At 37.2% G+C, this 24,864-nt stretch overlaps 1 protein-coding gene across 1 annotated transcript in view; it reads right to left on the bottom strand.

The window, feature by feature from the left end:
- Positions 1–24,864, bottom strand: part of INPP4B (inositol polyphosphate-4-phosphatase type II B) — a 917,092-nt gene that overhangs the window by 50,943 nt on the left and 841,285 nt on the right. Inside the window, 1 exon segment of the mRNA XM_078148459.1 lies at positions 21,148–21,302. Coding sequence (XP_078004585.1) covers positions 21,148–21,302 — 155 coding nt within the window.

Below are 24,864 nucleotides of genomic sequence, written 5' to 3'. Positions count from 1 at the left end.
TATCCCTGACACTTGACACATTGTGTGACACATGAGACCTTAATAAATCCTCTCTTTTTCTCTCTTTTACTCTTATTCTTTTCTCCCTTTCTTTCCTTCTTTCTTCTCTTTTCTTTAGTTCCTTTCTTTCCCTGCCTCTTTCCCTTTCCCTCCTTCCCTCTCTTCCTTCCTTCCTTCATATCGTTCTTTGTCTTTCTTCATTCATTGTTGTGCAATTTAAACGTTTAAAATCCTTGGCAAATTAGAGCTGAAAAGTGATGTCATCTTTCTTTACAATAGAATTACAGAAGCTAAGGGTTGGAAGGGCACTCAGAAGTCTGTTCTTGAACAAGAATCTTGTCTATATGGTATTTGACAAATAGTCATTTAAGATTTTCTTGAAGACCTCTAGTCAGAACCTACACCCTTATAAGGCATCCCATTACACTTTTGGATAGATCTAATATTTATGAAGTTTTTCTTAACAGAGCCTTGAGCTTTCTCTCTTTGAAACTTCCACCCATTGGACAAAGTTCTGTTTTCTACAGCCAGACAGAACAAATCTAATTCATCTTTCATATTACCCGTCAAATATTTAAAGATAGTCATCATGCTTCCCCTAAGACTTCTCTTCCTCAGCCTAACCATCCTCAGTTCCTTCAGCCAGTACACCCACAGCATGATCTTGAAGCCTTTCATCATCCTAGCTGTCTTCTTCTGAGTATCTGCCAGCTTGTCAATATCCATCTGAAAGTGTAGTGCTCAGAACTGAACACAATACTTCAGAAGGTAGTGTGATTGTCATCTCACTTCCTTAAAGTGCCTCTCAGGAGGCAGGCTAAGCTCACCCTGACTTCCATAATACATTGCTGACTCATATTGAGTTTATACAGTACACTAAACTTCCCAGACTTTTTATGTCATCTATCCATTCTTCCTCCATCTTGTTCTCGTGAAGTTGATTTTTTTTGAATCTAAGTGGAAGATTTTAAATATCATCATCTTAGATTTGACACAGTATTGGAGTCTATCAAGAATTTTTTTCTTGGAATTCTGAATCCATTTTCATTCACCTTAACTAGTCCTCTAAGCTTTATGTCAGATACAATTTTTATAGGAATGCCAATTAGACCTTTATCCAAATCACTTGGCAAAGGGCCAGGGCTAGATACCTTAGGCACTTCAACGAAGACCTTCCGAGTTGATATTGAATCATTAATGATTTTTCTCTTTGGATTCAGCTATTCAACCAGTTCTGATTTATCCTGATGGTACTATCAACTAGATCATATCTTTGTATCTATTTCATAGGAATTCCACAAGAAATGTTGTCAAATCTTTTGTTAAAGTCTAAGTTAAAGCAGGACCATATGCTATCATTCTAATTACCTTGTGGTATGATTTTTCACTATGGAAATCATAATTCACACTTAAATAGTACTTCATAAAGCATGTTATTTACAACAACATTATGGGATAGTACATCTCTTTTACAGAAGAGGGAACCAGGGCTCATAGAGGTCACAGGTGACTTGCTCATGGTCACAGATCATGGTCAGAATTGGCATTTGAACTCAGATCTTTTGACATCATGCTCAGTGCTCTTTTCATTTTACAGTGCTTCTCTCTTATCATTTAAAAGAAATTCAGATGTATTTCACTGACATTCCCTACCAGTGACTCCGGGAATGGTTATTTTCTTCCTGTTTCTCCACCATTTAATCAACAAACACATTGATCATGTTTTTGTGGAGACAATCTATTTTTTCATTCAATTAATTCCATTATTCCTCCTTGTTTTGCCCCACTGAATAACTATAAATAATTTCCATATTCAGGATTCCAGCTTTCAAAAGCTCAGGTTTACTAAGAGAAATGAAATTCCAAACAACCCCGAGGTTTCATTTCTCACCCAACAAATTGGCAAAGATGACAATGAAGGAGCTGCAAGATGACAAGCACAGCAATGGTCTTTCGATAGAGCAATACATTGCTCCAACAGTTCTAGAAAGCCATTTGAAATGATAATAGAACAGTGACTAAAATGGCATAATGGAAAGGGTGACAAATTTGGAATCTAGTTGTCTGGGTTCAAATACTGGCTCTGCTGCTAACAAGGAGCTAACCTGTGTGATCGTTACCAATTCACTTGATCATTCAGTTAGTTTTCTCAACTCTAAAACTGGATTAGATTATCTTGAAGATCCCTTCTCTCTCTAAATCTATGATCCCATGACCCAAGGATCACCCATCTAAGCATATACTCCAAATATGTCAAGGATAGAAAGATACCATACACATCAATATATTCTCAGCAGCACTTTTTGTGATAGCAAAGACCTTGAAACAAAATAGATGTCTATCAGATGGGCAATGGCTAAACCAACGTTGGTATGCAAATACAATGGAATAATATGATGGTGTGATGTCTTTATAAATGATAAATATGAAGAATTTGGGGAACTATGGGAAGACTTATATGAAGTAAGCAGAACGGGGGAAATAAAACACACAAGGACAATAACAGCGTAAATAGAAAGAGCAGTAAAGTTTCTAGCATTCAAAAGCTAATTTTTAACAAGAGAAAGGCAATTCAAAATAATTCTGAGGTTTCACCTCTCACACAACAATTTGGCAATGATGACAACAAATGGAAGTAGTTATTATTGGAAGGATTTCAAAAAGACAACACTAATGAAACCAAACCAAACATAAACACCAAGGAAAATGAAACTGAATAATGTATTTTTATACAAAGTAAGACAAACTCCAGAGAGATATTAGAAAATGAACTTTCTTTCCTTCTTTGCAGAGGTTATGGACTATGGTTATGGAACACTATATATACTATTCAACTCAGTTCATGTGTTGATTTTTTTTTAACTGCTCCCTTCCCCCTTTATTTATTATGATTACATTTACAAAAGTTGGCTTGCCGGGTAGGGGGAAATATATTCAGAAATGAAAGGAATGTAAAATTAAAATAAATAATACATTTTTTAAAGAAGTATTCAAGTTTATTATTTAGTATATTTCTTCATAATGACTTTATTCCATGGTTATCCAAATGAGACACATTTCATTATAAGGGTTCTAAACTGGATGCAGAAATGTAGGATATAATATTCTTATCATTATTTTGAGGGTGATCTCAGCACAGCTCCATAGCTCCTAACCCTAAGTAATCACCATTGCTACATTCCTGCCCTAGCTATATTCCAACTTATCCATTATTTTTATCACTTCATCTTTGATTTTAATAAGTTTATTTCTCAAAACATTGTATTAGTTTTTTTGCCTCATAAGCAAAATTAAAGAAAAGTGTTACTCTCTCAATGGCTTGGAAATTCTACCACGCTTTCCTCTTCTCCCCATTAGCCCTCATTCCAAGTACTGATGAGTAAGAATACAGATTCAACACAGTCCTCACAAGTTCATAAGAAGCTCAAAACTCATTAATGATCTTTGCTGTCAAATGGTTAAATTTGCTGTCAATGTCTTACTATCTCTGAAATCCATTAATTTATCAATATTACCTAATATTAAAGAACTATCAGACTGCAAGGAATATTTTGAGGGAAGTGACTATATTTATTGATCTGACATAATATAAAGTAATTACAAATACCTAGGAAAAATACTTTGACAGAATATCCAAATCTTCTTCTGTAAATTCTCAAAGTTAACTGCTGATACTTTCCTTAGGAAAGAAAACTTAGGTAGATATAGGATAACCATCTTCAAGTGTCTGAAGAGCATTTATGTGGAAGAGAGATTAGATCTGTTTAGCTCAACCCCAGAGGCCAGAAGAGTAATACCAATGTAGAATAGTGGAAAGTGTGTTGGATTTGGAATCACAGGATATGAAGCCAAACCCCAGATCTGCACTTGCAGTCTATATGACTTTAAGCTCTCTGGACATCAGTTTCTTTATAGGTAAAATGAAGGAGTTGAACTAGATAGCATTTCATCCATGAGTTCTTAATTTTTTTTTTGTCAGAGATCCCCCATTCTAGTAAAGCCTACAGATCCCTTCTTACAATTTCTTGTTGTTCAGTCATTTTTCAGTCGTGTCCGACTCCTCATGACCTCATTTTGGGCTTTCTTGGAAAAGATACTGAAGCAGTTTGCCATTTCCTTCTCCAGCTCATTTTACAGATGAGGAAACTGAGGTACAGTCACATAGCTAGTTAGTGTCTAAGGCTGGATTTGAACTCACAAAGAGAAGTCTTTCTGACTCCAGGCTGGGCACTCTATCTATTGTGCCACCTAGCTGCACTGTTCTTAGAATGATATTTTAAAATTCATAAAATAAAACACATAGGATTACAAAGGAAATGAATCCTACTGGAACAGTGTTACCGAAATATTTTTTAAAATAAGTTCACAGACCCCAATTAAAGAACTCCTAACTTGAAGGTCACTTTAAGCACTCAATCTCGGTCTCTGACTCAAGTTTCTCCTCTTACTTCAATCCATTTGCCTCACAGCTGTCTAAACAATTTTCCTAAAGTACAGATCTGATCGTGTCAGATCTTCTCTACCCAATAAAATGTAGTGTTTTTTTAACCAACAGGATCAGTTATAAACTTCTTTGTTTGTCATTAAACCTCTTCAGAACCTAGACCCTTCCTACCATTCCAATCTTCTCACACTTTACTCTTTCCTTTCCACATACTCTATAGTCCACCCAACTGGACTTCTTGTTTTTCCTCACACAAGATGCTCCATTTCCCCTTTCTGTGGCTCTGTCCTGTCTAACCCGCCATCTCTAGAATATTCTTCTCCCTCACTTACACTTCATAGAATCTCTGGCTTCCTTCAGTACTTAACTCAAATGCCATCTCCTAGAGACAGCCTCTTTCAGTACCCACTGCTCCAAGAGCCTTCCCCTTCTAAGATTATCTTCCATCTACACTGTATAAATCTTACATGGAACTAGTCATTTCATTCTTCTCTCTTTCATCAGAATGAAATCTCTTTGAGGACAAGGATTGTGTTTTTGTCTTCCTTTGTATCTCCAGTGTTTAATGAAGCACCTGGTATATGGTAAATGCTTAATAAGTGCTCATTGATTGATTGATCTTATGATCTTAAACTTCAGAGAGGAAGTTTTCAGCTTTAATATCTGGGGAAAATTTTCCAACAATTAAACCTAGCCTAAAGTGAAATGGTGCAGGTCCAATGATCATTTGTTAGTCATGTTATTAGAAGGGAATCTTTCTCAGGTCAAGATTGGACTAGGCCTAATCAGCCAATGGGACTGGTTGCTCAAGGTGCCACTCTAGATCTAAGATTCCAGAAATGGATCTTGAATAGTTCTCATAGACTAAAGCCTATGAGGAGGCAGGTCTCCCAGCTGCCAATGTCTTTATTTAACTTCATAACTCTGCAAAACTCACTCATTTCAGCTAAGACTACATGACCAGGTTATCAACTGATAGAGGAAAAATTATAACAAATATATAAGTTCACAAAGATTTAAAAGAAAAATGAAGGGGTTTTTTTTGTTCCCTCCAATTTTCAGTTACTAGAGTAACCAACAGCTTTCAATAAATGCATCCATTTCAAGGATAGCTGCTACAAAGCTAGTTCAATCTGGTGAGGAAAAGGACTGGCCTTTATTCCTTTCTCTGACAAAAAATATCTCCTGACAGCTCTAATATTATTCTCTTTTTGTCACTGGTCTCTTCAAAAGAAAATATCTATTACAAGATGCAGCAAAAATGTACAATTGAAAAAAAAACCTCAACTGTCTAAATTGATGTTATGAAGCTAAATTACAGAATCAGGTCTATATCATGCTATTTCCATGGACAAAAGAGCAGGAGAATGAAGTCCACTCTTCAGTTGAAAAATTGAGAGGCCATCTATATTACCTGCTACCAGGGAGGCGGAGGTTGGTAGATCCCTTGCTCTCAAAGAGGTCTGAGCAATAGTACTAAGCTGATTAGGTGTTCACATTAAGTCTGGCATTAATATGGTAAGTCCTTAGGAAAGGGGTGGGGGACCCTGAATTGCTTCAGGAAGTTTGAGGTCAAGATCAGTAGTAGGATTGGGTCTGGGAGGAGGACCCCCCCCCCCCCGAACTTCCAGCTTGAATGAGGTGAGGAGACTTGGTCTTTAAAAAAAATTAAGTAAAATTGAGAGGATGAATTTTATCTTGAAAATGTATGAGTAATATACTAGTGCAGTAAACAATTTGATGACTGCTGATTATGTCTGTAAACAAAACCAAACCTGACCACATAGAATTGGGAATGTTCAGACTGGAGAATAGAAGACTCAAGATTGATTTGATCATAGTATTAAAATATAGGGTACAAGTTTGACTTCATAATTTTAGCATCTTTTAGAAAACTGACTCTGTAATTTATGTAGGCTCTTAACAAGTGGCAGTAATGTGTTGCAACCACTTGGTCTGAGCAGCAGGGCATAATAAATCCTGATAGACAGTCACATGGTAGAAATCTACTAATATTCTCACAGTTTTATAACCATGAACTTTCTAAATTTTGTAGAAAATAAAACAACTAAACCTAAGTGAACAGAAAAAAAAGTGCAGATAACATTCAAACCTTTAACACATATAAAACCAAAGATATAAACAGGTACCTTTCTTCCACATCATTCTTGGTGCTCCTTCCTTATTCCTGTACTAACATTAAAGATAGTAGCTTGATCTCAAACAACCTATTTAATGTGTCAGACTCTTAGAGTGTTTCCAGGGATTCTTTGAAGTTTGCTTTTAAAGTTTCTTTGGGTTTATTTAATTCCAGGGATTATAGCAAAGTGCCTGGCACATAGTAGTCACCTAATAAAGGCTTATTGATTGCCAAGCTGACACACTCAAAGCTACCTGTAAACTTCACTTCTCTCGTAAGAGTCCTTTCTCTAACTTTTTGTGGTAACTTTCTCTCTTCCAATATAGTGGAGTTATCTCTCCATCAGTGGCTGCCTTGCTTAGGCAGAAATGATTCATTTACCTATCCTCAGGAGAGGATGACAGGACCACTGTAATCCTAGACAAAAGCCCTTTTGTCATTGAGTTTCCACAGTCTGCCAAACATCCATTCTTTCCAGACCCATCCTAAGAGGTTTCTCTCTCCTCAAGGCCAGTTACTCAGTCACTAAGCATCCATTAACCTACTACACGGTAGGTACTATGCTAAATACTAAGTTGTTACCTTTATGGGTTTTTATAAAAAACTTCTCCCTACTATCTTAAAATTTTCTCTTTTTTGGCTCACTCTTTTACAATCACTTTCAGCTTCTTTACCCATGACCATTAGAAGAATGTCTTAAACTCTAACAGCACATTTTGAATAGAATATTTAACTAAGTTTCATTATGTAGTACATGAAGACCTAATCCATAGAAGATAAGTGACCAACTAGTCTTTATCTCTCCAGAGCAAGATAAAAATAAAAAGGGTTCGAACTTCAACAGGAGAAGTACAGGTAAAGGGTTGGTTATGAGGAAGCAATTCTTCACAACAAGGTTTGCTAAACATCTGGTAGGGTAACCAAAGAAAGCAGTAGAATCTCATTCCCTGTTGCTCTTTTTTAAATGGGACATTTTCTTCTTTAACTGTATTGTTTCATATGACCTTTTCTCTGAGCCTCAGTTTTCTCATCTACAAAAGGCAGTTGAAATAAATTGTCTCTGAGGCCCCTTCCAACTCTGATTCCATGATCTTACATTATAAGGGAGTAGATTTGATACAAAATATTTCTTTCCATTTTAGGAAATTTTCCTGGGAATTCTTAGGTATTAAATGTACTTATTTACAAAAGACCACAACCATACTACATATTAATATATATTATTCATATCAATCATCAAAGTTTAATTCAGAATGACTAAAAGTGCTTTGCAAACTTTTAAGTGCTATATAAATGGTAGCCATTTTATTAATCCTGATCTTATACAAATATTCGTTACTGATCATGAAACATTTTTCTGATCTATTGTTCCTGTCAATGAAAAAAGTCTCTCATAATTTTTAGTTGTATACCTTTGAAAGTACATTTTTTTTCTCTTTCCTTTTCTAATTATAGATGTAGTCATGATGTAAACAAAAAGTATTGAACTCAAAATCAGGAGAACTGGATTCAAGCCTTGTCTTTAACACTAATTATCCAGTAGTGATTATGCAAAAGTCACTTTCTGAGTGTTCTTACCACGACATAGTGGATAGGACACTGGGCTTAGAGGGAGAAAAAACTGGGCTTGCATACCAGAGAGGTCCACTGGGGGAAGGATGAGACAATGCGAAGCATTCAGGAATAACAAAGGCAATCAAAATGGTGGGAGACAATTTGGAAGATGAAATAGAGGAGAATTCTCTTCTAATTCAGAAGGTACCAGCTCATATGACTCAGCATGTTTTGAGTGTTTTCAGCAATAATTTCAGTAAGATAATGACAATTTATTGCTTTCTTAGGTATATTTAAAAGTGGCAGCCTTTTCTTTAAGGTCCGCCTGTTTCATAATAATGCACATTGCTACTGTTGGATAAAACATTTCCCAGAAACAAATTAAAGAATAGATCTAGTTCTCACACACACAATTTCCTAGTTACACACTAATTTAGGAATATAGAAAGGATATTACACCATCTCACTTGGTGTGCTCGTTAGCTCCCAAAGGTTCCATTACCATCTCTATGATGATAATTTCCAGATCTGTATATCTAGCCCAAGTCTTTCTTCCGAGCTCCAGTCCCACGTCACAAACTGCTTATCGGACATTTGAAACTGCATGTCCCAGAGGCAACTGACATTCAATGTGTCCAAAACAAAACTCTTTCTTCTTCCCCCAACAAACTGTTCCTGCTTTTACATTCTGGTCTATTGCTTCCAGAAACATTTCCAATCTAATAATTCTATTTGAATGTGTGTGATATACATAAGGAAACTTCATTTTTTGAATGAAGCCTGATATGAAGGCTTTCAGCCTATAGCAGAAAGGACTTAAGGGATAGTTATGAGAAACTATTTCCTTCCAATGAGGTTCATCAAACAACTGGGTGGCTTACCAAAGGAGGCAGTAGAACCTAACCCACAACTGTTCTGAACAGGGCACTGCCATCTTTTCAGTTATCCAGGTTTACAATGACTCTTCACTTACACTAAGCCAATCAGCTGTCAGATTTTGCCATCTCTACCTCTACAAAATCTCTCATTCTCTCCATTCACACAGGTACCACCCTAGTTTAGGCCCCCATTATCTTTTTCTCCTGGGGAATTAGTAATTTTATTAAAAATGCTAGCATTTTAATGAGAGGCATTCTGGAATGCCAAAGACCCCTCATGGTGATGGATTCACAATTTATATGCCCTTGGAAGTTAGGTATTCCTGAGGGTGGTAATCAATTCTGATTTGGTTAACAATTAATGAGAGAATGAATATTAAAATGAAGCCTCATTCTAATGAGGGCTTATTCTAATGGGGTCGACTTAGATCACCCAAGTCTTGGTCAAAGAGACTTATTTCTACTCCAGACCTGTCAGACCACACAAAATGAGCAGGAATCCACCCATTAGCCTAAACTTAGAATTTCTTTTGTTGTCTTTGATTAGATCTTTAGCCTGGATAGGTCTTTGCCCAAGATTTTTCCACACTGGATGATTTCTGGATAAGGAAGCATAAAAGAGGAAAAACCTTGGTCCTGATTTAATAATTAGTTATTAAATACAAGAGAGAAATGATAATTTCTTTCCCCAGACAGGAGAAGCAGGCAGTATTGCATCAAGGATGGATGGAGAAACATTTAAGTTCACTGGTTTATTTCTCTTTTTTTCCCCTTTTGGACCAGACCTACAATTTCCTGATGAGGAAAATACCTCTATCAATACTACTACTAGTAGTATTACATAATAATTTAGCAGTTTATAGTTTGCAAAGTACTTTATAAATATTATGTCTTTACAAATATTAGATCCTTATAGCAATATGAGATAGGTGCTATTTTCACCCCCACTTTACAGATGGGGAAAACTAAGACTTACAGACCTAAGACTTGTCTAGGGTTACCCAGCTAGTAAGTGTCTGAGGGAGTCCCCATTATCTTATCTGTTCTTTTGCAACAGCCATATATAATCAGTCTCCTTGCCTCAAGTCTTTCCACACTGAAATTCATTCTCCACAAAGCTGCCGAGGTGATTGAGCCAAATGATACATCCAACCATCTCATGCCTTTATTAAATAAACCCGACTGTCTCCCTATTACTTCTGGGATGAAATAGAAAATCTTTTGCTTAGCATTTAAAGCTTTTCACAACCTGGTCCTTTCCTATCTTTCCAATCATTTCATGTTACTCTTTTCCATATGCTCCAAGGTTCATGCATACTGACCCCTATTTACTGTTCCTTACATGTTAGGTTCCATTTCCCTCTTTTGTGTCTTTGTATTATTGGTTCCCCATGCCTGGAATGCTCTCCTTCCTCCTCGATTCTGGCTCTTAGAATCCCTGGCTTCTTTCAAAACTCAGCTCAAATACCTCCTTCTACGTCTGGCCTTTCCTGATTCTTACCATCACATAGTGCCTTCGTCTCTAAGGTTGCCTTATATTTATCTTGGATGTACCTATTAATACCCTTCTTGTCTCCTCCCTTAGTGTGTAAGTTCCTTGAGGGCAGGGATGCTCTCCTCATTCTTTGTACCTTTGGTGCTTAGCACAATGCCTTGGTACATATAAGGGTTTAAAAATTAAATGGCTAATTAGTGGTAGCTGACAGATAAAATCACAGTGCACATTTTGTTTAAGGTTCTTGAAAGTACTTTATAAACATGATTTGGATATCTTGAGAGACAGCTTCTATGTTAATCTGTCCTGTTCGGAGCCACCATTCAGAATGTTTGTTCCATCCTGATTGATTAAACTCAAGATGAATATGGCATGGGGTCCCGGTCTGGTAAACTGGAGTTTCTTATGCCACACAATTCCTCTTTTTAAATAGTGCTTAATGTGCTTCCTAAAACTAATAGGAATTTAAGTACCTTTACCAATAGGTGGCTTTAAAGTTCCCCGAGCAACAGCTAGGTGGTGCCATGGATAGAGCAGTGAGGAGTCAGGAAGACCTGAGTTCAAATACTACCTCAGACACTCAAGAGCTGTGTGACCATGGGCAAGTCAATTAACCTCTGTCTGCCTCAGCTTCCTCAACTGTAAAAGGGGAATAATAACAGAACCTACCTTGCAGAGCTGTTATGAAGATCAAATGAGATCATATCTGTAAAGTGCCTGGCACTTCTAGGCACTATATGAATGCTTATTCTCTCCTTTCCCCAGAACAAGGACTGGCCTTTGTATTTCTCCCAGATGAGTCTACACTGTCCCTTCCTCTCTCTTCTCTGAAATCGCTCACACCATTTTATTTGGGTGACTTCTATACATTAATAAAACAGGACATGAGGTCCAGTGGTTAATGTAGGAATTAGAATTAGAACACTTGGGTATGAATCCTGTTTTAGTCACTAATTATGAGACCCTTGCCTAGTCACTTAATTTGTTCTTGGTATAAAATGGGGAGAATAATACCTATAGCACTTGCATAATGCTTAGTATCAAATGAGATGATGTATGCAGATGGTTTGGTAAACTTTAAAGCACATAAGTGGTGATTATAAACCTTATAATTATGATATAATATGTTCTACAATTATTTGTATATTTGTCTTATTACTAATAGACTATAAGATTCTTGAGAACAAGGATGGTGTCTTATCTTATCAGCACCTAGAGTATATCTTAAGTCTAGCATATATTTAATAATAATATTTATGGAATTGTATTATAGATAAGATTACAATTGTATGCTAGAAATAGATGGATGATAAATATTCTATGCAAATAAAAATGGGTCTCACATTTGGCATAGAAGACAATGGTATAGTGAACAGGGTCTTGGAGGCAGGAAGATCTGGATTCAAGTTCAGCCTCTGATATTTACTGGCTGTGTGACCCTGGGCAAGTCACTTAATCTTCTCAATGACTCAGGCAAGTCTCTAAAACAGAGGCTCTTTGCCTTTTTGGTGTCATGGTCCCTTTTGGCAGGCTTCTACTGAAGCCTATGGATCTCTTCTCAGAATAAGTATTTTTAAATGCATTAAATAAAATACATAACATTATGGTAGAGACCATTTCCCTTAAATACAGTTACAAAATATTTTTTAAATGCTTCATGGACCCTAGGTTAAGAATTAAGTCGGAGAAGAAGTTCTCATCCGCATAAGAGGAAATTCTGGGAGACTCCTTAGAGCAAGGGGTACTCAGGTTTTGTTAAAAAACAAAAGAGAGATTCCTACGGATTATAGCTACAGGGGAAGCTTTCCAGCTTGAGGTTCAACATGGCCAGGTTGAAGAACCTACATGATCCATTCCCTCCCTCATTCAAGGCCAGAAAATGTGACAAACTGGCCATCTTGTCATTCAGCACCCTGTGGTGAAACTGGTATTCAACTCATCTCCTGCTAGTACTAGCCAGGTTTCCACTGTGTTTCTGAGTATGAACCAATCTTCCCTTCCAACCCCCTCAGGCCTATTCAGCTCTACCTTTTCTACTCTTAACTCCTGGCCTTGGCTTCCACTTCAGACACCACTACCAGTTATTTCCAATATCTTTATCTTTGGGTACCAACTTCCTCTTGTCTAATTCAGCTTCCACCCTTATCCTTCTGTCTATACCAGAGAAACTTAGATGAAGATAATTCCCTTCTCTGCTCCAGGGAGGGGAGACTTTTTGATCAAGCCCCATGAAGCCAGAATAAGTGCAATCTGTACTTGATCTAGCTATTGGATCTGGCTGTGGGAAAAGAGTTACAGGGCCAAACAAAACGTATTATACCCTTTTGGGGAGCAACGGGGAAGAGAGGTCTAAACTTATGGATTTCATCTGTGAAGGGGCCTAGAAGTATGAAAACTCTTACATATGCAGATGACAACCTCTATAACTTAAATTCTTAAGACTGCCAGAACCAAGGGCTTTAATAAGTTAAGTGACATGCATGTACATGTGAGTAGTAGGCTCTGAACCCATGTCTTCCTGACTCCAAAGCCGTCCTAGACTACCTCTCACATTATATATAAGTGCTTGATACATATTCATTGAATTGAATTGTAAGAGAATAAATATTTGCCAACTAAGCAGGCTAAGGCAAAGTGCTAGTAACAGAATCAAATCTGGCTTAATCATAATAGAAAAGGCAGATTTTCTTAAGGAGAAGATAACCTGAAAATGTAAGTGACATATCCATGGCTCAATTCTGTTTCTGTTTAAAGACAACAGTTGTAGACTCAAGCAATGTCTGTAATCCATAACAGCACTTGACCAAGGAGCAAAAGACATAGCTGATCAGAGAAAATGCTAGAGTAATGGCGCTGTTCATTCTCCCAACTCTCCCTGGCTGCAAGGACACCTGGTGAGCTTCAATTAACTCAGTCTCTGATGTTGTCTTTCTCTTGGAGCTGTGACCCAGGAGATAATGCAAAGAAAAAAAAAGACAGCAGCTCTGTATCAACAGACAGTAATATAGAAAAGGAAACAAAAATAGAGGTGATTTCAAGAAATAAGTTTCAGGGTAGAGAAGGATCAGAATGGGGGGTGGAGAGAGACACCATTCTATTCCTAAAATGGGAGAGAATGTCACATTTATTTGCATCTCCCTGTCCAAGACTTCTGACATCAAGGGAAGAAACACATACATATCTCCTGAGGAAGAAAGTACATCACTTAGATGCTGTGACTTCTTCTAAATCCATGGGAATTTTTAATTGCTTTAAGATTTCATGGAAGACAAGGACGCTTAGCAAAAGAACAATTTCTTTTTCCTGTATTAGTGACTAATCCTGTGAGACAGCTGTTGTCTACTACTCACTTTTTACTTCTCCCCCATGGGTTAAATGGTAAGACCAAGTGATCAAAACCCTACATTGTAAGAGTAATAAGTCTGTGATGTCCCAACACAATGTTTATAATGTAATGGAACCACACATACCAGGAAGGATCATTTCATTCTTTGTTCTTGTATCCCCAGCTCCTAGCACAGAACTTGGCTTATAGTAGGCATTTACTATTTACAGACTGATTGAATGCCATGATTTATTCTTATCAATAACTTGTCAATCATTTCAACTGTAAAAACCATTGAGGATTAGTAGAGCTAATAATTAAGCAGCTAGCTGGCACAGTGGATAGAGTGCTGGGCCTGGAATCAGGAAGACTCATCTTTCTGAGTTCAAATTTGGCCACAGATACTTATCAGCTGTGTGACCCTGGGCAAATCACTTAACCCTGTTTGCCTCAGTTTCCTCATCTGTAAAATAAGCTTGAGAAGGAAATGACAAACCACTTCAATATTTTCGCCAAGAAAATACCAAATGGGGTAAAGAAGAGTTGGACATGACTGAAATGACTGAACAAGAACAGCAACGGGGCTGATAAAGTAACATCAGCAGAGATAAATAAAAATGGCTGTGACATGTAAGTGATACAGCCTTATCAGAATCTCAGAGTCCCATTAAGGAAAAAAAAAACTAGCAAAAGAGAATAGAACAGTGCAATTGTGTGTCAGTTCAACCTCAATTATTTTTACAGATACATTGACTCACAACAGAATTCATTTCTTCCTGTCTGCTCTTAAAGAGAAAAGCTTTCATAATTCAGTCTAATTTGGGGTGTGTGTGTGTGTGTGTGTGTGTGTGTGTGTGCGCGCATTCTCAGCTTGTCTTTAACATAAGAGTTGAAAGGTTTCTAAAAATCCTCTTTACAAATCATCACAAAGCACCGAACTGATGTGGACCTTAATGATGTCATGATGCATTGCGGATCCTGCTGGTGGAGAGTAGAGTTAAGGCTTTAGAAATGAAAATGGACAGATAACAGAAAGCTTTCTTCAGGTGCTCCCACAAGTTAGCTGGCTTCCGTAACAGATGTTTGGGAGAGGAGGAATCAAGCCAGATATGCATGAGCCTTTTCAAGTGACATTGTAAAGGCATTAATGGTACTGAAGTGGGATAGGAAAAATGGGAAGCTGAAAACATCCAGCCACAAAATAAAAAGAATGAAAATGTGGCCATTCAAAAGTCTCACAATGGCTAGGCACCAATGGTGACAGATAGGGACTCTGGGACAGCGCCTGGAACTGTGCTTTCATTGGCTTAGGAGCCCCCAGATGGGGAAGCCACTTTTAGCAGTGCAGATTGCTGTCTTCTCTGCATCTTCGATTCCTTGAGAGCTAAGTGACTGACAGGTTAAGGAACTTGCTCAGAGTCCGAAAGCCAGTATCCTTCAGGGCAGGACTTGAAGCCAAGTCTTAGTAACTTCAAGAATGGCTTTCTATCCACTTTGTCACACTGCCTCTACTTTTTAAAACATTAATTCTGAATTTAGTTACCTGGTGCCAAGCCTTCCCAAGCCCTTGCCTTTACCTTCTGTTCCTCTGCTTAGGAATGACAACAACAACCACAAAAGTTTCCCACTTTCACACATTAATTTCATGTATGTAATGTAGATAAGGAAACTCATAATTTTTGAAAGATGGCACATGCAAAGAGCATTTTCATAAACTATCTGAAGAACAGACACATCCTATGGACCTACAGACAATGAGCTACTCATGTCCCAAGGTCTTATGAGAGGAAAATAAAAGTGCTTTATGGACCTGAAAGTCTACAAGAATGAATTTTCTGAGTATTACTTAGAATACACGTAAAATCAAAGGAAACACTGTTTAGGTATTATCTCACTTGATCCTTATGACAATTTTATGAGGCAGGTGGTATTATTATTTCCATTTTCTGCATCTGAAAACTGAGGAGGTGAAGGTGAAAAGACTTGCTCAGATCACTAGAACTAGTAAATGTCTCAGAAGGGATTTAAACACTCGTTTATCCTAACCCCCAATCAGTGTTCTATATGTTGTCAGAGTGTTAAACTCATATAGAAACTGAGAGTCACTAAAGTGCATACAAGGATCACTGGCAGGCACACATAAACTTAAAAATCACAAATTAACATCATCTGTGTTCTACTGTATTTTTTTTGTTAAATATTTCCCAATTACATTATGACATTTTAATCTGGTTCTGCCTACATTTAGGAGTGTTGCCACAACGTGTGCCTACACTGATACCCCATTTCTCATTTTTGAAGAGGAGCTTAGTTACTTACACTTTCAGCTAAGCAGAATAAAGGTAACAATGAAGTACTTAGCTTGAAGCTATTACAAATCCATTTTTTGAGAAACGTTCTTAGATGATTTTAAAGGGTAAAGAAGGTAGCAGAACCATGTCCAGGCAATGAAAATCCATGGTAAAGCTAACAATTTTGGTAACAATTTGAATAGCCACATTAACGGGTGAAAACTATGTTACTGAATAATTTTAAGAAATATGGTTTATATTTATAATTTTAAGAAATATAGAAGAAGCAATGTTAACTAGGGAAGAGCAATCAAATGGAAAACAAGAGACTGGATTTCTACTCTTGGTTCTGTCCACTAATTAGTGCTATCCTCCTGAAAATTACTTAATTTTTCTTAGCTTCAGTTTTCTCATCTGTAAAATGCAGAGGTTGAAGTACATAGTCTAGACACCTTCAAAGTCCGTGATTTATTCTTCATACATATGGTAATTTAAATCAACAGTTGTTAATGTGTCCAAAATAGAACTTATCATCTTCCCTCTGACTGTTTCTTCCAAACACCCCTTTTTTTCTTTAAGGTCACCACTATGCTTCCATTCACCAGTTCGTTATCTTGAAATCATCCCACACTCTCCCATCTCCCTCGACCTCCATATCCATTTACTTGGTAATTCTAGCTGTACATCATTTACATGTCTCCTTCTTTCCACTTTCACATGATTACCACCGCAGTTAAAGCCTTTTTCATTTCACTCGTACTGTTGTACTAGCCTGTTTATCAGATCCCTTGATTCTAGTCTCTCTTCCTAATACAACTTCCACACAGCTGCCAAAATAATTTTCCTAAGATACAGGTTAGAACATCTTTTTTCTCTTAAAAACCTTCATCAGCTCTTTATTGCCACTAGGATCCAACTTACTAAGGAAACTAAATATAAAGTGCTAAGCCTTTAAGATTCTCCCTACTCAGTCTTTATTTTGCCTTTCTTAATTTCGTATTTTAACCACATACTCTATGTTCCAGTCAATTTGGACTATTAAGTTTTCCCCAAACCTGCCTTTTCATATTATGCCCTCATTGCACTCTTCCTGCCTATGGTGATTTGTCTTTCCAGGTCTGAATCTCAGGATCTTTCAATCCCTTCAAGCCTTATCTCAAGTATCACCTTATCCAAGAAGCCTTCCTTAGGTGTCTCAATTCTTCAATGACCTCAGATTTACTTATCTACACACACCTGAATCACTCAAGTTGTATATGAGCACCTAGGAGCAATTATGCATGTTCCACTCCCAGCACAAATCTTTGCACAAAGCAATTTTAAAGGTTGGTTTACTGAAGTTGGCTCCTCGGTGTACCCTTATTTATGATGGAGATTTGCTTGAAAGCCTCTTCTTAAAAAAGAGAGGTGGAAATTTTACCCAATCTCTTTACAAATTTTAACTTTCTGACAATCCCAACATAGTGGGTCTGGATGAATGTGGTTTTATTGGACATAGTGCCATGTACATACTGAATACTGGAGCTGGAAGAACCTAAAAGAGGGCACAGCTCCCTCATTTTATAGAGAAGGAAACTGGGACCCATGCAAATAAAGTGACTTGCCCAAAAGAACAAAGAAAATCAGCAACCAACCTGGGACTGATTCCCAGATGTGTGAGTTATGTTTCTGCCTCACTATAGACATTACGGAGTACATGATAGGAAAAGGGTTGTCAAAGATGAATGCTCACATTAAAAGTGAGGATTATAACAATAAAGCTGCTGGAGTTTGTATATCGACGTTACATTTTATAACTCCAGAGAGGAGGTAGCTTTTTCTAACATAGAAATTAGATGACATTCACCTCACCCATATATCATACCTTCTTATCACTTCTGTTCTTCTATTTGTTGTTGTTTTATTTCCTTGAATTCTTCCTGGCTTTAGCAATCATGCTTTAATATCATAAATTAAATTGACCACCTGAGAAAAATGCTGTTTTCCCTAAGTGTTTACTATGATCACCTTCAAAAAGGTGTTTGATATTGTGTCCTGAATTGAAGAGGTCCCTTACATTTGAAGGGGATTGATTGAGAGGGTGATTAATTTCCCCTTGGGTTATAAAGAAAACTTCTGTCACTTCTTTATGCTAGTAATCCATGGTGTCAGTGAAGTAGGAACCCCTGGGGCTAACTGGATGGAGTGTGTTGAAAATGGAGATGGAGTGAGTGTGTTTGTTCAGTTTTAGTGAGCTGATACTGAAACTGGTCATGTGAAACACAAAGAGGGGCATGAAATGTAGATAAAGTGATATGATTGTGCAGAAAGGTGAAACTTGAATTAAGGAACATGAAAGGGAATAAAAAATGAAGGTGCCTCCAGCCTACAATCACAGTATGTACACTAGTTCCAGTGCACAAAGAAATTCCAGTTCTAGGGACCGTGATAAGAGGGTCCTGCTAGAGATGAGGCATTTGACTTGTTATAAACCTGAGATCCCAGTAGATTCAAAAAAGGAAGCCAGAGTTCCTGGGTATCAGGAAGGAACACAAACAGTTGCACATCAGAATGTGTATTTAAGTGGGACCATGAGATACTGCAAAATGAGCTTTATCAGATGTCACACCTATAGCTCAAAGTGGGTATATTGTACCTAGTTTTTAAAAATCTTCCTTCCTATACCAACAGACTCTTGACTATTTCTAGAACATCTGAAGATGCTGAACTTTCCTTGGGTTATTGTCAACTCTGGGGACAGAGAGCCTCATCCACCCACTTCTGGGTCAGGGGTTTTGATGCAAATTTAAACCAGCTCTTTGTGAAAGAACACCTGGGGAAATGGTTATTCTGGGCTTTCCTTAGGAATTCCACTTAGCTCAGGTTAATCTGAAGAGATAGTTGATTACAACTTGACCTTGTATGGTAGTTCTTCAATTAAGGACAGGAACTTCTGGGAAATACTGAGAGTTTCAACACCTAGGAGCTGGTGAGGGTCCTTTTAAGATCAAAATTTCTTGAGATATTTTGAGGGGACACATGAAATTACTCAACGGTTGATGGTTATCACCCTCAGGTAACACACTCACAAACTGGCCATCTAACTTATGGCTATGACTGACTTGTCTTTATTCTGGGAGAGTATGGCATGCCATGTGAAGTTCAGGATTGACATCATTTCCTTAAATTGTATGACATGAAAATACATACTTTCATTCACTAGTTATAGGGATAGGGGCTGGATTTATAATTTCACTGATAAGGGAAACACCTTTTCTATAACTTACAGTCTTAGAGAGTTGCTGGGAGGATTGAGAAGTTAAGTGACCTGCCTAGGGTCAAACAGAAAGTATGTGTCAGAGGCAAAGCTTGAACTCGGGACTTCTTATGTCTAAGGCCATCTCTCTCTATCTGCTACAGCACACTGCCTCATTATATTTTCTAGAGTTATATTACAAAGCTCATGGATACTTTATTTACTTTCATTTACTCCTAACCTCAAACAATAGCTATACATTGATTATATTACCTTTCCGATAACGTATCATATTAATTTAAACTGTTGCTAGGCCAAAGGGTTTATCTGAACTGTATACCACATAATCCAAATGTTTTCCTTTTCCATTTTATAAAACCCATTTTGTCAAACTTATACAGGATTTTTTAATGAGAGATAAAGAATTCTGTACCAAGATGCTGCATCTAATGCTTGGATGAATATATTTGACATCAAGTTAGTGGGTTTCTTATAGTCAAAATATCCACGTCGGGGCTCTGATATCCACATACATTATTCCAAAAATGAAGAAATGAATGATGAAAATGCCAAAAAGGATATGAAATAACAAAAGTTGAGGAACTTTAGGGATTTCTCATGAGTGGAGGGGGAAAAAAACCCTGCAATCAGCATAAAGAAAGCACACACCACTGTCAGCTGCTGTTGCTAAGCTGTTGCATGGATAAAGGGACCTGGGACGTTAATGACATTCGAGGCAAACAGTAGCCCCCTCTAATGTATCATGTGGAAGTATAAGACTGGGGGCAGGGTAGACTTGCCCACCCATATTATGGGTACTCTTCTAATCCATCCTTTGTAACAGAGACAAGTTTGTTTAACTTTTTAATTAACTTCTGTCCTTGCTGACAGACACTGTGAACAAGGCACTTTTCCTCCATTACTGCTTTGACTCTAGATTTAATTACTTTGGAAATTAATCTAGAAGCATGACTTTAGGCACAGCATTTAAACCATCTGTGTTGCTACACTGTTCTTTATTTTTTCAAGTGTCATTCTATTCTCCTGATGAATGATATGAAAAGAATGTAAGGAAGGAGGTTACCAGTGTGAAGGCAGGCGCTGCAGGGGAGGTGTATTATTAATCATACCTTTGGAAGCCTGTGCTTTATTTAAGCTGTACGGAGGTGTTATTTGAGATACTCAAGAAAACTTAGTGGACAAGTGATCAAAAAATTTTGATACTAACTAGTTGTGATGCCTTGGGCTAGTCACTTACTGGAACTCAACTTCCTCATCTGCTTAAATTGAGGAGATCAAGCCAGATGATCTTAAGGTTTCCACACTGCACTGACATTCTAAGACTCTATGATTTTCAATGCAAATACTTCTCCAAAAAATGACATACTTGATTCATTTGTAAAATGATGGCACTGGACCTCATCTCTGAGGCTCCTTCCAGCTCTAACATTCTCTGCACACATACCTTTCAACTCATGTCTTAATAAATCAAGATGAAATATATGTTCCCTGGCTATTATTAAACATGAGAATGATCCCTTCTTCCCTCCCTATCCCCCCATTTAAAAAAAATGAAGCTGAGTGTTCTTTTATAGACTAAAGGCATGTAGCAGAAGACATGAATTTCTTTTGTCTTTCATGTCACAAATGGCAAATAATCAAAATCCTCTTAGTAACACTAAGTGTTTGATCACAGAGTGTGGCATGCATTTGAAATAATGAAGGCAGGAATGGCTGAGGAAGGGGTGGAGAAGGAGGAAGCAGAAAACAATAGCAGTATGGTACCTTCTCATACAATCCAGCGCCCGGATGAAGAAGTCCTTGTGCAACTGATGTTCATCTCTCAAGATGGCACATTGCTCCAGGGTAACTGACATAGACGTCCTGTCTTTGGCACTTTTACAACAGGTCATTCGAATCCCATTAAGTTTGCGGCAAATCTGCAATACCAAAAATAGATTATAGCTTGTTCACAGGCTGTTTTGAAATATCACCATGCTACAGAAATAAAGCAGTATGGTCCAAGGGGAAGAATTATCGACTTTGGAGTCCAAGGTCCCTGTGCATTTTGGGCAGGAAAGCCATTTCACCTCTGTGGGCTAAGTTTCTTCTTGTGAAGAATAAGAGGTTCAGACTCAATGCCACTCAGTGTCTCTTTAAACTTTTAATGTATGAAATACCCACATTCTAAGTTTTTAATAAAATTTTTAATTCATGGAATAAAATAAGCATTTCCATAACATAGTATAATTTAAAAAAAAAAGATGATTGCAGACTATAGAAACCTACCTTCAGATATGAACTATAAGTCCAACCCACTTCCTTAAATTATGAATGGTTTCCTAAATGTAACTATTTCTTAAATCAACACTCTGCTATAAAGGTAGTAGAACACCAAGGCAAATGTGTTTCTCTTTCTGTATTAAAGGGATCGTTTAAAACATGTTTAAGGTGCTAAATTTCTAGTGTAAGTAAAATGTGATTTCGCAAAGATTAACATTAACCTGACATGGATAGAGCTTCACTACTGCAATAATTTTGTTGCCAGGCTCTGTGTTGGGTGCTGGGGATAAAAAGACAAAAATTGAATACAACTTCAGAGTGCCCTCAGGTTGGATGGTCTATTGACCATTAGAAAGGCAAAATATTCTGAGCTAACTTCTATTGACCACATTTTTAAAAATTTTACAATATTCCTGGTAAGATGATACAAAGTAAGTTTCAGACACTACCTAATACACAAGACTTTTCCAAGCACTTTTAGTGCTCCAGACAACTTTCTAAGACTCTAAGTAGTAGAAAAAGGTCCACCACACATTAGTAAAGAGAGTTTCTTCATTAGGATACATTAATTTCCTAGAACCAGAGGGCAAAATAGGCATTCAAAGAATCCACCAATCACTTCAGGAAAGAGATACCAAAATAAAAACTCCAGGAAACATTATAACCAAATTTAAGAACTATCAGGGCAAGGAAAAAATACTACAAGTGAACAGAAAGAAATAATTCAATGAGGATTACACAGGACTCAGCAGCTACAACATTAAAGGATTGGAGGTCATGGAACATGATATCCCAGAAGACAAAGCATCCAGGACTACAACCAAGAATCACTTACTTGGTAAAATTAAGCATAATACTTCAGGGGAAAAAATGGTCATTCAATGCAATAGAAGGATTTCAAACTTTAAAAAGAGGACCAGAATTGAACAAAGTTGAACAAAAAATTTGATCAAGAGAAGCTTAACAAGGTAAAATGGAAAAGAAATGGAGCTAAGCTGTTTACATCCCTACATGGGAAGATGATACTTGTGATTCTTTCCCCCCCCCACTTAGTAGCTTTTTAATTTTTTTTCCAATTACATGTAAGATATTTGTAATTCTTATAAATTGTACCACTAATAGTACAGGCAGAAGGAATATACATAGAAGATAAGGGTGCAAGGTGAATTTGAAGGAATGACCAAAAAAAATTAAGGGTACAGAAGGAAGGGATAGAATGCGGTAAATTATTTCACATGAAGAGGCATGAAAAACCTTTTACAGTGGAGGGAAAGATGGGAAGGTGGGTGATGGGCATCACTTGGACCTTCCTCTAATCAGTATTGGCTCTAAGAGGGAATAATATACACAGTCTATCTTACCCAACAGGAAAGTATGAGGGGAAGAAATTAAGTAAAGGATAGGGGGTGGTGGTGACAGAAGGGAGGGCAGACCAGGGGAGGTGGTAGACAGAAACAAAACACTGTTAAGGAAGTAAAGGGTGAAAGGAGAGAGAAGATCAACAGGAGGAAAAATAAGATACAGGGACATACACAGTAATCATAACTGAATGTGATTGGGATGAACTCTCCCATAAAATGAAAGTAGACAGAACTTACTATTTGATGAAAAACTGCTGGGAAAACTGTGCCCAACAGGGCACAAACTAAGTATAGGCCAACATCTCATACTATATACCAAGATAAGGTAAAAATTGAGTACATGATTTAGACATAAAGGGTGACACCATAAGCAAATTAGAAGAGCAAAGAATAGTCTACCTGTCAGATCTATGGGGAGGAGAGGAATTCATGACCACACAAGAGATAGAGAGCATTACAAATATAAAATAGATAATTTTGATTATATTAAATTAAAAAGCTTTTGCACAAACAAAATTGATGCAACCAAGCATAGAAGGAAATCAGAAAGCTGGGAAACAATCTTTATGGTAAGTATCTCTGATGAGGGCCTCATTTCTCAAATATATAGAGAACTGAGTAAAATTTATAAGAATACAAGCCATTCCCAATTGAGAAACTGCCAAAGGACATGAACAGACAGTTTTCAGATGAAGAAATCAAAGCTATCTATGAAGAAGTGCTCTAAATCACTTCTGATCAGAGAAATGCAAAATAAAACAACTTTGAGGTACCAACTCACACCTATCAGATTGGCTAATATGACGAAAAGGGAAAATCATAAATGTTGGAGAGGACATGGTAAAATCCAGACACTAATGCACTCTTGGTGGAGTTGTGAACTAATCTATCCATTCTGGAGAGCAATTAGGAACTGTGCCGAAAGGACTATACAACTGTGCATACCTTTTGATCCAGTAATACCACTACTAGGTCTGTATCCCAAAAGAATCATAAAAAAGAGAAAAGGACCTACATGTGCAAAAATATTTATAGCAGCCCTTTTCGTGGTGGCAAAATATTGGAACTTGAGTGGATGCCCATCATTTAGGGAATGGCTAAACTAGCTGCAGTATATGAATATAATGGAATACTATTATGCAATAACAAATGATGAGTTGGCAGATTTCGAAAAAACCTGGAAATACTTGTACAAACTGATCAAAGTGAAGTGAGCAGAACCAGGAAAACATCATACACAGTATCAACAATATTGTGTGCTGATCCACTGTGAATGACTCAGCTCTTCTTAGCAGCACAATGATCTAAAATAAGTACAAAGGATTCGCGAAGGAAAATGCTATACATATCTAGATAAAGAATTGATGGACTCTGAATGCAAATCGAAGCCTATTTTTTCACTTACTTCATTCTTTGTTGAGTTTTTTTTTCCCTTTTCAGATGTTTCTTTTTTCACAACTGTGACTAATATGGAAATATGTTTTACATAATAGCACATGTATAACCTATATCAGATTGCCCACCAAAGGGAAGGGGAGAAAGAGGGAGGGGGGAAAATTTGTAACTCAAATTCTTGTAAAAATGAATGCTAAAAATTGTTGACATGTAACTGTGAAAAAATAAAATACTATTAAAAATAAATCATAATAATAGGGTACTTTGCATAACATGTTACAAAATACCTTTCAAAGCCTTGTCATTTCATCTTTGCAACAAATCTATGACATTTTACCCACAGGGACACTGAGATTCTGAAAGGTAAAGAAGTTTACCCAAGATAATTCAGCTTAAATATTGCAGAGCTCAAATTTCCAACCAGATCTCTGGATTCCAAGTCTAGTTTTAGTCCCAATTATGA

Source organism: Phascolarctos cinereus, unplaced genomic scaffold (assembly GCF_003287225.1).
Source record: "Phascolarctos cinereus isolate Bilbo 61053 unplaced genomic scaffold, phaCin_HiC Scaffold_9;HRSCAF=440, whole genome shotgun sequence".
Taxonomy (NCBI): domain Eukaryota; kingdom Metazoa; phylum Chordata; class Mammalia; order Diprotodontia; family Phascolarctidae; genus Phascolarctos; species Phascolarctos cinereus.
This window is presented reverse-complemented; position numbering and strand designations above follow the sequence as displayed.